Source organism: Rhinolophus sinicus, chromosome 3, assembly GCF_057876585.1.
Source record: "Rhinolophus sinicus isolate RSI-liver-muscle chromosome 3, RSI-T2T, whole genome shotgun sequence".
In the NCBI taxonomy this organism is placed as follows: Eukaryota; Metazoa; Chordata; class Mammalia; order Chiroptera; family Rhinolophidae; genus Rhinolophus; species Rhinolophus sinicus.
In genome coordinates, this window is record NC_142503.1 from 57,478,860 (window position 1) to 57,495,149 (window position 16,290).

A 16,290-nucleotide genomic window follows, 5' to 3' on the forward strand; every position below is an offset into this window, starting at 1 on the left:
ACAGAACTGAAACTCTACTGTACTGAAGTAAAAAAGCTAATCCACATAGTAATAAATGTTACTTTTTTCTATGATATTGAACATAAGGGGAAACTAAATTATTTTTATAACAAGGGAAATAAATCCTCAATAATACTCTGAACATTATAGGTTTTCCCAAAACATGTTTGTGACTCTTCTTCCTAATAGCTACTAAATCATGTTTTAGCAGTAAGAGTATACTGCATCACTGCAGAAGTTGGCATGATTTTGTAATATTAAGCTTAAGTAGGATTGTCAAATTAATAGGATATCAGTTTCAATTAAAATTATTAACGGGGGTTTAACAAAGCACATTTAATTTCCATGTCATTTTAAGATGTAATGTGACTATTTTAAAACTTTTCCACAGTTTAATCATTCCAGACACCCTACCACTACTTTTATCTCCTTTTCTTTAAGAATTTAATTCATTTCAGAGCTTATGCATTTTTGCTCTCACATCAACAACAAACACTGGTAATCTATAGTTGTTTAAAGTGAAAAAAAAAAGGAAACAAAATTATGAAGACTATATATCCAGGACAGGGCTCTGACAGTAAGCACTCAAGGACAGTCTCCAGCTAGGGGAGATAAAGACAGGACCTGCCCCACCACCAATCCCATTAATCTAGGTGAAAATATATTGTTTGTAATGAAAGATTGTAATGACAGGAAGGAGCTAGCTATGTGCTCAGGCAGAAAAAAGGTTACAAAACATTAATCTAAACCACTTGCATAACCTAAATTTTTGGCATAGTTTTCTAATTAAATCAGGTAAATAAATATATTGTAGTTTAAATTTACAATATGATTTATTTTTTAGTAGTTCAATTAATAAAGAAAAACTACAGTTAAGACTTCTCTGCTTAAACTTTCTAACTTCTCCTCGTAGGCGAAAATAATGTATTATACATGAGTCGATTACAAAATTATTTTAAAAATTATGCAATTTTAAAAGTATAACCTTATATTTATGATTAATAAGTGATAGTAATCATTTCAGTAAAAGTTGAAGCCAGGTTAAATGTGAAAATATGAAAGGAAATCACACACACACACACACACACACACACACAAAATCTGATTTTTAAATAAATAAGACTACTGAAGTTTTTTGTCAAGCAAAAAATAGTTTTTGTTATAATGAGTAGAAAATCTGAGTACAAGTTTTCTAAGAAAGCAAGTTAGGAACAATTTACAAGTCTTAAAAGAAACTTCATTTAACTTTCAACACTCAAGATGGAATTTACGAAACATAAACACTGTTTAAGAGTGGTGATAAATTCCAGAATACAGATGCTCAAACTTTTTCCTCCAGAATATTCTGAATCCCATGTTCCTCACTCATCTGTTTCTTCTCTAAAATTTAAAAATAAAAGAAACAAAGCGAGTGGTTCCTTTTACTAGTATCAAACACAACAGGCTCCTCTCTCTCTATTTTTTTTTTTTTTTTTTTTTTTGGCATTGTAGGGAAGCGCTTACATATGGGAGAAAATTTAAAAAACAAAAAAATTAAAAAACAAAATACAAAAACTCCAGAACTACAACTGAACTGCTTTTGAGATCTAGCTATGATTGCTCTTTTGCCTGAGAACCCTAAACCTAGGTTGGAAAAAACACTGCTTCATTTTTACTGAAAATGGATTCTAGAATCTATAGAGACAATTTCTAACTCGTTCACTTACACTAAAAAAGCAAAATAACTTCCTTAGCCAAAATTGTTATCAAATGACCAAAATAAAATTTGTCAAAGACTAACCTACTACCAAACTTTGTTACCGTAATTACAAAATATGTCAACACTAAAGGAAAAAAAATTAGATGCAACTTAATCCATGAAACATAATCTTCCTTATATCATTAATACTTTAACATAATCCTGTACCACAAACACCTAGAATACCTGCATCTTCAATTCATATTGAATACTGGATAAATCTTAAAACCAAGTATTTATTGAGTCCCATGTTAGAACAAAAGCCTCCCATAACCCCAGTGTAAAATGCATACAATATTCTGGTATGTAAGACTTAACTCAAACTCTACATCTTTCAAGAAGCTTACCTTTTCCTCTCCAGTCCAGAGCATTCCCTTCCTCTTCTGAAATTACGGTACTTCCTACTATCACTTGCCAAGTCTATGAGACTGCAGTGTGACAGAGATGTAAAGAAAGCATTCTCCAGATCTAGACTGCCTGGCTAAACCTTGGTCCTACTCTTATTAATGATCCTCCTCGTAAAGTTAACCAACCTCTGTGTTTCCAGTTTCTTCGTTTGTAAAAAGCAACTAATACATCCACCACCTCAGAGGGCTGTTTTAAAAATTACAGATTCCTTTGTAGTTCTCAGCAATAACTTGATGTTTTCTACATAACTAAATAAAATACTGAACTTCTAACACACAAAATAATAGGGGCAAAGACACAAAGCACAGAAGGACAAGTGGATTATATAATGATAAAAAACTAAGTTAATTTTACTTTGGATATAATTCTTAGTTGTGTTTAAATCTTTTAACCTTTTCCATGAAAATGTAATCTAAGAGGTACACAATTCTACAAAACGCAGTTAGTGTGGTGTAAACTGAAAACAGAGGTATGAGTTGACCTCTGTATCAAAGTAGAAGTTGGACTCCCAACTCTCCCCTCCTATTACTCCTGTGCAGCCAGGTAACAAACTCCACTCTGACTCCAGCAGAAGCTAAGCTCTAGCCTCTGAAGAAAATGAATCGAAAGTACAATAAAGTTTAGATTTAAGTGAACGTCTGCATACTCAAAGGTATACTCACCTTTGAAACATGTGGAGCAGGCTTGTACACTCCAGGCAGGAGATTAGAGACTCTCCTCTATAGAAGCCGAAGACCCCCAAAGAAAAGACCAATATGTAATGATATAATGGTCTACCTAAAACAAAATTAGCTTCAGCATTACCAAGTTCTTCAGTGAAGCTAACCAAGCCTTACTTACATACAGAGTTTACAAATCGATTTTAGTGCCACCCAAACATTTGAACAAACCAAGAGAGACAAAAACACTGAATCCTAGAAACTGAAGATTAAACTTGGGGAAAAGGTAAAGGAAACTCCTATACTGACAACAAAAATAAGTCCCAGGATGACAGCTATGCATCAAGAGTTAAGAACAGGCCCAGATAAAAGCCAGAGAATGGAGGTCTCAAAGAAATGATCTCTATACCGGTAAAAAAGGAAACTAATACAAGTTATAAGTGACCTTGTGGAAAACTACAGTGAAAAGCTAGTGGAATTAATAATAAACACACACAGGGGTGACCAGTTAGCTCAGTTGGTTAGAGCGTGGTGCTAGTAGCACCAAGGTTGCTGGTTTGATCCCTGCATGGGCCACTGTGAGCTGCACCCTCCTTAAAAAATAAATAAAAATAAAATAAAATAATAAACACACAAATAAAAATAATTAAAATTTTAAATCATTAATGAAAAAATTGCAATAGAAGTTATAATACTTTATAATGCTCACATACAACTATTTATATAAGTATAATAATCAATAATGTTGACTTCAGTAAAAATTGTAAAATGACTACATTAAGAACATAAAGAAGAGGCACAAAGGATGGCACAGTTTAAGAAAGAAAAATCTTGATCTACCATAACTGACGAATCAGTAGTATAAGCATTATATTTAAAAATATGAACATTTTTAAAAGGTAGAATAAACAGCTAAAATAGGATCAAATGTGGCAAGGCGATAGGGAAGGGGACTCTTAGTTTTTAATACACTACTAGTACTTTTTGTCTATGTAAACTATTATATATATATTATATTTTATAAAAGTTATCGTTTTAGAAAATTCAATCTAGATTTTAATAAAGTTTTGATCTACAACCTACTCCCCCCAACTCCAAAAAAAAGTACATTACATCCTGGAGTTTAATAGAATCTAAACTACATACAAATTCATGTAAAATACATGCACTGAGATTATTTCCACATCCTATGAATTAAAGTTCAGTGAAACATTAATAATGATTAGTATTAATCACCTTGTTGAAAATGCTTCTCATGCTTGTGCAACACTATCATCAAATCTTAAGATTTTAATACACTAGTCCTTCACTGGCAAAGATCTGATATTCACATATATACACCCAGAACAGAACAAGTATTTAACTTGTTATAGAGAAGTAAACAGGCAGCTCTAATAGTTATAGTCTCCTCCCCAAAGTAAAAAAATATGAGTATTTTCCAGCAATAACCCCAGTGACTAAAGTTCGTTCCTTGTCAAGAAGAATTAAGCAAAGACTTGCTGAACCAATTGAAGTCTATTTTGTAGAATCGTCATATTTCAACTCAAAACTCAAATGTTTGTTCTATAAAACTTTTAGAGCAACATGTATTTTATTCCATTTACATATATAACCCCAAATAATAGTACATGGTAGTAGACTAAACAGAAACCTCCTAAAAGAAGACAGACTTTTGTCAGCATTAGACACATTAAAATATAATTCTGGCTTTCTTTTTAAGAGACAGGAGAAATAACTGCACTTGGTATCCCACACGGAGTTCCTCACTGACAACTGTGGTTAACTTTGAGATCACTTACAAAGACTTTCTATACCAGCTAAGATACCAACAAAGTTTCTAATTGAGCTACTTATCAAATTTCTTTAGTACCTATATAACAAATTATTTTGAAATAAAGAAACAAAATCCTTTCATGCTTTAATTCTATAAATATGCTTATTAACAATAAGTTATTCACATAGGAAAATAAACTACATCTGAAGTACTATAGAAATGGAATTCAAAATGAAATTTTTCTGTTATTTCCTTTGAATCTGTTCTTTCTTCATAAATTGTCCACAATTTCCAAGTAAATTAGATATATTTTCTCCTTTTTATACACATATACAACCTGAAAATGTAAATAACATTATGATAATATCAAAATAAGGTTTCTACATTTATAGACAGTATAACAAACACTAGGTAAAATGGCATTTATGACTTAGTGGAAATAATGGTCACGTACCTTCACTATGAGTAAACTGTAGCCCCTATTTTTATCCCATTATTATTTTCATAGATCATTCTATAAATTAAGACTTTCGTAAAGAATGTATTAGTAAATATTCAAAACTGCATATGTCAAACTACCAATACAAACAGTCATTTTCTTTCTTTTAACAACCTTTTCCCCTTTGTTAACTTAACCCCTCAGTCCTAGCTATAAATGGACCAACTACTTATAGTGCTAATTTATTTTGTTTTATACTACAAAACCTCAACCCTTAAAATAAAGAGAATGCTAAGGGCAGGATAAATTTTTTCCTGCTTACATGGGTGATAACTGTATAAATTTCAATTTAATATCAACGTTTTTTGCAATTGCAATTTGGTTATAATTTATAGATGCAAATACAAAAATTACAATAGGAAAAGATTTTTCTATCAAAGACAAGTAAAAAGATTTACTCACTAGAAAGTATTTTAAATATATTTATCTTCGAGCTGGAGATCAGAGCCTCCAAATGATCAACAGGTTTATTTTTCATTCTAAAATGGTAAATTTCTCTCAGATTTAGGATAACAAGTTAAATAAAATATTCTTATCAAGGCACTAATATGTTTCAACTTAGTTTATATTTACATTGCTTTAATGACCCAATTCTTGTATTAAGAAAATGTCTTTTATACCCTAACATTTTTAAATTATCCAAAGATATTATTTATTTTATTAATGTTTTTTTGAGAAGGAAAGAAAAAGAACGAGATCATAGTCTAAGAAATATTTTGTTGCCAATACACAGATCTAATGGATAGTATCCTAAGGAATCAACAGAGCTTTTCAGAAGTTTCTCGTAATTTCAAATTTATGATTATCTTATAAAAATATATGTTTCCACTCAAGCAGGCAATTTTCATGTATACTGAGTTTTTCCACTCTGTTAAAGATTATATTCTTGTTTTTGCTACCACTGACAATTGAAAAAAAACAAAACACAACACCTTTTTTTCCCTACTCAAACAGTTAAATCGCCCACATCTACTTTCCCATAAGGTAAACAAAATACCCTAAATCATTTTACTACACATTCTCACTGCAAAGGAACCTAGAAACTATACCAAGTATCTGCTACAGTGCCTGCATTGAAAACTAGCAATAAATATATTAATCCTCATGACCTAGTAAATAAAATCCTTTTAAAAATAATCTGAACCTATCTTCCAATGTTAAAAAACAAATCAAACAACTTGGACAATTTTTAAGTAAAATATTTTACATATTTTTTTTGAGATGAAGGTTTAATTCATATATTTTAAAAATGAAAAAAACAGAACCTAAAATTCTCTTAGATATAGGCAAAAAATCAATTATGCATCTGTAAAACCCATCCCACAAAAAGCTTAAATAGCCAGCCAGCCTCAATCTAGTCAGACTGTGGAAGGAAATAATAGCCAAAGATTTTTGAAAGTATAAAACACAGACTTTGTTTAGAAATAAAAGCAAACAAAAAAACTATTAACTAACCTCCTGGATTAAAGTAAAACAAAACAACAAAGGTCACCCTTAAATTTTTAGATTCAGAAGGAAAACGATCACTTCCAAGCTAAAAGAAAAAAATGCCATACTTAATTATAAATTTATAAACAGAAATATAATCCCATCTCCCAAGTTAAACTTCCTACATAATGCTAGGTTTGACCTGAAAGGTGAATGATTTGGCAGCATTAATGTCACAGAAGATCTCCAAAAATTTATAAAAGGAACAAGCTTTGACACAATTTTTACACATGCCATGTAAAAATTTTCAAGACAAAGCAAGTACCTTGGCTCACATTCAACAGCATTGACTGTTTCTTTCTCACTAGGAGACTTGATATCTTATGCAGTTCACGTCAGAGTTTAGTATTTTGTTTTTCTTATTAATCTAAAGAAGAATATTCTTCTAAACTAGGAATACAGTGATTTAGAATCTTTTAAGGAATTTAGAAAAGGTGACTTAAGTTGCACTAGTTTGCTGCAGTTGTCTATTTCCTACAGCAAACAAATACAGCATTTAAATTACAAACCTTTAATTTACAAATGTACATACAGAACTAAATATTTAACACACACAAAAAAGTCTAGAATTTATTTCAATTTGAATCATTCATAATTTTGTTGTGGATAAAATTTGCATTTCTGGAAAGTAAGGCAAATTAAAAATTTAAAACATAGCCTTAAAAACATACATAATAGGGTTTTGTACCTTAAACCATCCACATTGTAAAATACAAGCACTGTGGAAATGTGACTAATGATCCAGTCCTTTAACCAAATACAATAGGACTACTGAGAAGCTTTATCACTTTGTAGAATAGCTTTCTTCTCACTCAAATTCACGTAATTGACTCAATATTACCCTGTGATACAGCTTATTCATAAGAAGAGGCTTTTTCTAAAAAAAAAAAAAATTGTAGAGTATGTTAATTTTTAAAAGTTTTATTTCCACCAAAGGATCTGTTTTTTTCAAGCTCCACTTTTAACTTTGCCTTTATTCATAAGTGAAAAACTGTGCTTCACATAATAAGCAGACATTTCTCTAGTGACTCTAAGACTTCATGGGCCCATCATACCAAAAAAAAAAAAAGGATAGTATCTACAGCTGCTCTATTCTTACTGCAAGGTTTCTTTTACCCTTTACCTTCCCCACACCACGTAACTTGACATAAATGGAACACAAAGACTTGGTCAAATGGGTGGTTAGAATTACAAATAGATAAGAGTATTAGTTTGGGTTTAGAAACCCAAAGATTGGAAGCAGGTGTGATAGCTGAGATGCATGTACAACTAAGTTGAAGCAGAAAGCAGAGCTGATGACATAAGATGACTCCGTTTTATGTTCCAGGGTTCAAGATTTTAGTGTCACACATTTTAAAAAGTCATTCTTTTGCTTTTAGAACTTTCAAGATTCTATGAATATTATAATTATTGTCCTACATAAGTATGTCAAATAAATCTGATTGGGAGGGATAACCGTGGAAATAATACATTTTCTTCCTCACTTTTAAGTGAACCAACTATTTAAGTTATATGTATCTAATTTGGGGACCTATTTAACAAAGGACATTTCATCAGTAACAACTGCAGAGAATTTCTGAATCAACTGATGTATGTGTGACTCTGCAATTAAGTGGAGCTATTGTCCTATGTAATCAGTGGAGACATGTGTTTGACTAATAAGTCGGCACATACAATAAGAAAATAAAGAGAAGCCAGACAGAGGTCACTGCAGCTAGACTCTGTTCATAGGGTATGAAAGGCATACCAAATATGTTACAACCAAGATAAGACAGGCTATAAACAGACTCCTCCTTGGTGTTAATCTGGATATCTGGCATTTAATTCTGGTTTCCTGCATGCCATTGAAGGCAGTAAGTAGGTCATTTTCTCACATGGTACAAGTCTGAAGGAAAATCCTGTACCCAAGCATAGACCCAATTCTACTTTCTCCTCCTTCTTCCCTATCGCTTTGCGGAGGGTCAAAGTTGGGAGAAAACAGCTTGCATTCTAAAGCCCTTCAGCATTTACTGTCTTCTCTGAGATGGAGAAACGGCCAGCTACTAGATTCCCGCAGGGATGCTATTGTTTGGTGTCTTTCACAAGTGCACTACTTAAATCTATGCAGAGCCAGTTCAGTGCTAAAGACTGTGTGGGACCTTTGCTTTCACATTATTAGGCATTACTGACTGAAATGAAAGATGAAATTTATTCACATAAACAATAATTGGAGTTGCTATTGAATAGTACATTTTTCTAATTTCTCTGGTAAGTAGATATTAAGGACTGTATATACATTAAATAAAACTGGGTATGCATTTCTAGGGGCAGCTAGTTAACTCAGTTGGTCAGAGCGCTGTGCTCTTAACAAGGTTGCCGGTTCGATCCCCACATGGGCCACTGTGAGCTGCGCCCTCCACAACTAGATTGAAACAACTACTTGATTTGGAGCTGATGTGACCTGGAAAAACACACTTAAATAAATAAAAGTTAAGAAGAAAAAAAAAGAATATGCATTTCTACATAAATGCCATAAACATATTTTAACATCGTATCTATAAATCATGAAGAAAAGGAAGCAAAGACAAAATATTTCTTAATAAACAATACTTCAGAGAACATGAGAACTCCTAGGTATGAAAAAGTAACATGACATACAGTCAGCTAGTGCTAACTATCAAGTAAAATATTTTTAGTGTGTTTCATATGACTTGATGTCTAGAGATGGTTCTTTACTCTGACTAGGTATTTTATTTTCACATATTTTATACTATAGAATTAAAAACATTTTAAACGCTAGCATTTCACTTGCTCTTGAAATTAGTACATTAGATATCTATGGATGTTTCTCAACGGACACACATGATCAGTATTTTTACCGGATCAGTACTCTGTCCGGTACAATATATACTTTGTGGAGATGTTGGCTCTTACAATTTTGTTCTGGCTCTTCTGGTCTAAATTATACCTAAATCAATCCAAAAGTGTCAACAGAGAGCTAGCATAGTGGTGTTGAATGCCCAATCATATTACATAATTTAAATCATGTCCACTTACAGCTTTAAAACCAGATTAGCAAATTCTGGTCGGATATAAAAGATGCAAGACATGCATTTACTCTGCTTACTCCCAAAATCTGACTAAATAAACCACATAGAAAGGAAAGAAAAAACCCTCAAAAATAAAAAGCAGGAAGGGATGACAGCAGAAAAGCGCTTTCAACAAAATTTGGAAGACAGTAAGTAGATGGACAAACAATAGTTGATTTAGGTTTCAGCTTTCTCTGCTAAGCTGGGTCAACAGGGGGAGAAACACAGTAAGAAGAAAATTCATTCCGAATATGCCCTGGCAGTCAGGAATTTGAGACAATAGGTACCTCTGATGGCAGGATTGTAGAATGGATGAAAGCAGAATGATTTGGCTGAATGTCTATATTAGTAGTAACTAGACTTCCCAGATTTTCTCTCCTGCCTAATCATATAGTTTGGGTGATGGCCCTTCCCCAACCCTGGCAGAACCCAGAAAAATTAATGTTAAACCAGAGAAGATTGGGCTTGGGAGTACCAGGCAAAACTAAGGGTGACAATGATAGGCCCAACAACATGCAGATACTGATATTTAGAGGTTCCTCCAAGAATGTTGCCATATCTCCACTGATCATTCACTGAAAGGCCCACCAATCAATAAGTTCCAGGCACTTGCACAAAACTTCCAATTACTTCAGCTCCTCTCCTTGAATACACGAGGTGTGATCAAAAGACACGATGAATGTTTAAATGAAAAGAAAATTTATTACAGTAAAAGACATACTGCCATTAATTCCCCTCAAAATACAAACTCTCATTCTTGCCACTTTCTGAAGCAGTTCAGGAAGTCCTCTTTCAGGAGTATCTATATCATGGCAACACTCCATACCACACATCGTTTCTGGTACAGCAATTTTTGTCAAATAAAAACATTACGGTGTATCCTCATCCACCTTATTCACAAGATCTGGCACCACGCAATTTCTGGCTCTTCCCCAAACTCAAAATGATTCAGGACATCGAGGTAGCCACGACAGTGCACCTAAAGACACTCACGAAAGAGGACTTCCAGAACTGCTTCAGAAAGTGGCAAGAATGATGGGTATTCCAAGTGAGGGGGATTAATGGCAATGTGTCTTTTACTGTAATAAATATCTTTTAAACATTCACTTTTTTTAAACATTCAAAAAATACTTTTTGATCACACCTTGTAAACAGATACTCAAAAATCACAAAACATTTGTGAACAATCTTTAACATGACAGTGATTATAGCAAAACAGGGGGAAGAGGCATGCAAACAATGTAAGGTCAAATTATAACTTAAAAGAGATTAATACCCTTAGAAATAAAAAGATATTTACACATCCATGATATAAGAATGGAACATTAAAAAAAAAGGTCTTAAAAATTAAAAAAATAAGAGTTGATATAAAAATTTCAACAGAATGGTTAAAAAAGAAAATTCAGAAAAACAACAACAAGAATATAGTATAAAATAAATGGAAGACAAGAGGTAAGAAAATTAAGGAATCAGTCAAAGAAATCAAAAATCTCACTAATAAGTTTCTGAAAAAGACAGAAAACAGAGAATTTTACCAAGGAGAAAATTTAAAATTTGTGGATAAAAATAGCAGAATGAGGACATCCATTTACTTTTGGTCTCTTCCTAATCCACACCAAAATGACAATAAAGGAATTTGTTTTTAAGTACATAAATACAGTGAATGAAAAGAGGAAAAGCAGTAAAATTTTGCAAGCTAGAAAGCAGGCAGATAATCGGTAAATGACTAAACAGAATGAAGAAGCTCAAGTGGAAAACCAAGATGCAATCTGATTTTATTGCAGAACTCCCAAAGAGGATAAGGAACTGGTCAGAATGCCACATAATTCCCGACACTGGGTGAAAGTGTGAATGCGTGTGTCAGTGGTGATGCGCGGTATTAAGAAAAAAGCACTCCTAAAAATAAGTACTTTAAAAAAATAACCAGTTAAAACTTTCCCCACCTGAAAGAAGTCTGAAGATTTATGCTTTGGAGGGGGTAGAAAAGATGATTTCTAGCCTACCTAAATGATTCAACAACTTGCCAAACCATGTGCTCAGAGCTTCCATTCAGCCTTTTAGTGCCTCACACTTAAATATGAACAGGCAAATATCACATCTCTCTAAGAAAAGTCTTTAGCATGAAAGATAGCAACCAAACAAAACAAAATCAACTCAGAGTAAAAAGATAGTTGGCAGAAAGAAAACCTTCACAAAATCTATTAGTATCTCAAATAGACACAAGATAACAGAATCATAAAACAAGTAGGATTCATAAAGGGGGGGGGAAGAAATAAGGAAAACAAGCTCTTGAAAATTAAAAATTATAGCAGAAGCTAAAAACAAAAACTAAAGAATTGGGAAGGTTGAGAAAGTCTCCTAGAAAATTAAAAAATACAAAAATACAAACATAAACATATATATGACAGAAAGAATATGACATTCTTAGAGAACCAGTCTAGGAGATCCAGTATCTGAACAATAACCATTCTGGAGAGAAAATGGAGAAAAGGAAATCACAGATAAAACATTCAAGAAAAATTTCTAGAAGTCAAGATCATGAGTTTCCAGACTGGTGAAATCCCAGCACAATGGATGAAAACAGATCCTCAACGAGCTCATGATAATAAATTTTAACACACTAGGTGGCTAAAGAAAAGATGGTTAAGATTCAACAGAGGAAAAATACAGAACATACAAACAAATCAGAAATCAGAATGGCAACTAGAATTCTTACAGAGCAACAACAGAACTTCAAAGACAATAAAAATAATGCCTTAAAAATTATCAAGAGAATGATTTTAAACCTACAATTCCATTCTCAACCAAAGGATCAATTAATATTCGGGTACAATAAAAATATTTTCAGGTGTGCAAGGTCATAAAAAAACATACTTACCATGCAACCATTCTGAAGATAATACTGGAGGATATGCTCCAGTAAAATGAGAAAGTAAACCAAGTAAGAGCCATATATGGAATATAAGAAAAAGAGCACCAATTCAAGAAATGCAAAAATACCTAAGAAGTAATTGGTGCTTCCAGGAGGATACCTGTGCATCAATCAGTTGGGAAGGTTAATCAATTTAGACTAGGGCTCCAAAAGAACTCCCTCCAAGATGAAATTGACACACAACCTAATTCTTCTGAACAAAAAACTTTGAGGCTGAATTAATACATACAAAGAAAACAATGCAAATGGAAAATTAAGACAAGTATTTACCTATGAATCATGTTTATATGATCATAACATAAGCACTGAATATTTTTCTTATAAAGGACATTACTATGCTGGGAAGATGAGGTGAATAAGAAATGATCAGTGCTACCATAGGTGACAACCCAGGCAGGTGTGTGATGTCCTCATTTCCAGAATGAAATGACAATAGTTAGAGCCTAAAACTGAAATCCAGCAGTTGTCTTGTATATATATGGAAATTCGGAAGTAAACGTCAAACAGAAAGGGGCTAGGAGAAGTTGCCTCTGGAGAGAGAGAAATAGAGGAATGTTTAATTTTAATAAAAATAAGAAAAAAGAAAATAAATAATGCCCAGCAATAAAGGAAATGAGTTTCCAGATTTAAAAGCTAAACCTGGAGCTTAAAACAATGATGAAGCTTCAGAATAGCAAAAAGATAAAAATATGTCAGGGTTGGGGGAAAGAGTGGCATGCCAAGAGCAAGAGGGTTTCCAACTGCTCAAGTCTTCAAAACTCTGAGGAAAAATTATTTCTTACAATATGTGCTGAATCAAACTGTCAGCTGAATATGAGGAAAAAATAATTTCAGGCATCCAAGATTTCAAAAGGCCACTATAGAAGAGTGCACTCTGCCAAAAAAAGACTAAACCAAGGAAGAGGAGACGATGTGATCCAAAAAGAGACACAGGGAATTCTTAGTAAAACAGTGAAGAAAATCCCAGGGTTAACAATTACGTAGGAAGTTCAGAGAACAGAAGGCTCCAGGGAGATATTTCCATGGGAAAACAAAATAGAAATGATACATCTGAACTACTAGGTTTAGAAATCTGTAAAAGAGCTTAGCTTTTACATAAAAAAAACCACACACAATTGTTCAAGGAAGGTAAAAGCACACTATAATGCTTAGCTATATTTTCATAGACGTAACTGAAATAGACTAGTGATTTAACAAAAGAAGTTGTCTCCTTACTTTTTTGAAATAATAGAAGGGAAGAGGGGGAGAAAGGAGCACTAATATCTAAACTTAAAGAAATGCCATTATCACATAATATTTAAACATATGGAAGAAAATCCTAAAAGAGGTAAAAATGACTCTTCTGTGACATGAGACTCAAATAGGAAAGAAAAGGCAGGCATAGCATCTGCCCTTGTATTTCAGTTTTGAAACTATTTACCTCTACTTAAAATTTTTTTTTCAATTAAATAAAGAGGATTTCAACAAAGAAAAATTCTCTAATGATATAAAATCTTTTTCAAATCAGAGATGAGATCTAATGGTGTTATCTGCAAAAGGAAAACAAATTCATAAATAATACTAATGATGTTCTGAAGGATACATTGCAAAAGACAAAACCAGCAGGCACCAGACTAAGCTGATATTCATTTCCTGTGTGGGCTTCATAAAATTGTAGTAGACTTCAGTTACGAGATACACAACTGTGGCAGCCACTGTGAAATCCACTAGCCACTGGTATTCTGGAAAGTAATGCAATGCTGAAAAATAAAGGTTAAAAAAAAAATGTTTTACTTAAACTTTCATAAACAGCTTAGAAGGGTTTATCTTTACTAATTCTAAACATGCTAGACTTTATTCTACTTGGTGATTTGCAATGTAAGGATCATAAATATGAGACTCTAAAAATACAGGAAATAGATCAAGAATGTTGGCATCCAAAACTAAATTTTAAACCCCATTTAAATTAAATAATTTAAATAAACCTGACACGATGACCAAAACTTATTTAAATTGTTAAAAATATATCATTGCAAAATGAGTTGGTATTTTCTTAGCTGATTGGCTATTTTTTACAGAAATTATAAATCAAAACTTTTTTTAAAATCTGAGCTATGATACTTTAACTTTAGAATGTAACTTAATGTAGACTACTACAGATTTACTTATATTCATTTTTGTGAAGTAAGACAGCTAAACTTATGTTAGTTATTAATTGCACTACTGGAGTGTTAGTAATTTTGAGTTACTGCAGATTAAAATAATAAATTAAATATACTTTTTATTCCCTCTTCTGCTCCTGCAAGAAAAGGTGATGAAATGCCTGTCGATGCCGACTTTTCCCTAAAACTACATCCTTTAAACAAACTACTCCATCCTTAATGGTTTAGATTAAAATTAGCATTCTCTGAAAGTAAATATGATTCCATCTCCCTTTTCATTTCAGATATTCTGGTTTACTTCTGCCAGAGTGTAGTCCAAAAAAATACCAACATTGTTTTGTAGAAGGGCTCCTAAAAATGTGGAAATAAATCACATACATAAACATCAAATTCTACATTCTCATGGGCACATAATAAAATGATCTATATGGTTTTGGAAAAATTTTAGTTGTAAAATGTAATACCTAAGGATATTCTGAAATTACACATTTATAAAAAAAAGTATTTTAAAAAAACCATTCAAAGTAAGATTTATTTAAAATATCAATATCAAAACAAACTAACCAAACTGATACTTCTATGAGGTGATAGCAAAAATTCCAAATCCATTTATTAGGGAAATTTTTTCATTTGCTTCAAGTTAATTTAACATTCTTAATTTGTTTCAAGTTATTTAACCGTTTTTGTGATTGACCTAATAACTTCTGAACATCAGTATGAAAAATTTGCCTCAAAGTGGTTGCAGAATTCCTACTTTCTAGTTACCTCTCTTGCCCTCTAAAATCACCCAGTTGAGCCTTTTGAATAATTTTCTGGGAGGACGACAGGGAAATGGATGGAAGAGATAAACAAATATCTGTGTATCTAAAGGTTTTCAATTTTTATTAACAATTTAATTAAGTGTTCTAATTCTCCATGCCTCCCCACATTCTCACAAGCTTCCTCCAGGGAATTTAACAGCAAACAGCCAAATGTTCCTGTGTTCTTTAAGAGGTTCTTATAATGAACAGCTAATACGAATTGAGATATAATTTTAAGATAGTTATGCAGGTATCAATAATACATTCAACAAAAGTAGAAATTACACATATTATTGACTATGTATGTAATCCAAGTATTGCATTCTTTTTGTATTCAATAATATAATTATGTATCTGCCTTTTTATAAAACATTGGAATCACAAGAAAACAGAGTTTATTAAGCCCAGTGGTTTCCATTAAGCTCCTGAGAGTACCTAAAGTTCAAGCAGAAAATTCTCTACTTTTACCTAAACACATGGTCACAGCATGCATTCACAAATAAATACATCAATATAAACATAAATAAAACATCTCCCTGTTGTTCTGATTAACTGAAATGCTCTTGATATTATGTGGCCAGTTAAAGTAGTACCACTTACAATTAGTTCTCAAAATTGTACAAGTAAAACAAAACATTGAATAAGCTGTGTGCTGGAGCCAGACAACCCTAATTTCAATTTTTTAAGTTCACTAAAGTAGCCTACTGATTGTCTCTACCACATTTGTTGTGTAACTGGCCAAGGTATTTAACTCCTATATCTAAAGAGTTTTTTGTTTAAAGC

The 16,290-nt window shown here is 32.4% G+C and overlaps 1 protein-coding gene across 4 annotated transcripts in view; it reads right to left on the bottom strand.

Moving 5' to 3' along the window:
- Nucleotides 1-16,290, bottom strand: part of TMEM161B (transmembrane protein 161B) — a 68,932-nt gene that overhangs the window by 18,040 nt on the left and 34,602 nt on the right. For 3 of the 4 annotated variants that reach the window (XM_019734237.3, XM_074328756.2, XM_019734238.3), the window contains exon 5: nucleotides 14,149-14,305. In XM_019734237.3, the coding sequence (XP_019589796.2) occupies nucleotides 14,149-14,305 (157 nt within the window). Of the gene's footprint in view, nucleotides 1-14,148; nucleotides 14,306-16,290 lie in introns of those variants that run through there. The other variant, XM_074328758.2, reaches the window with a different exon arrangement.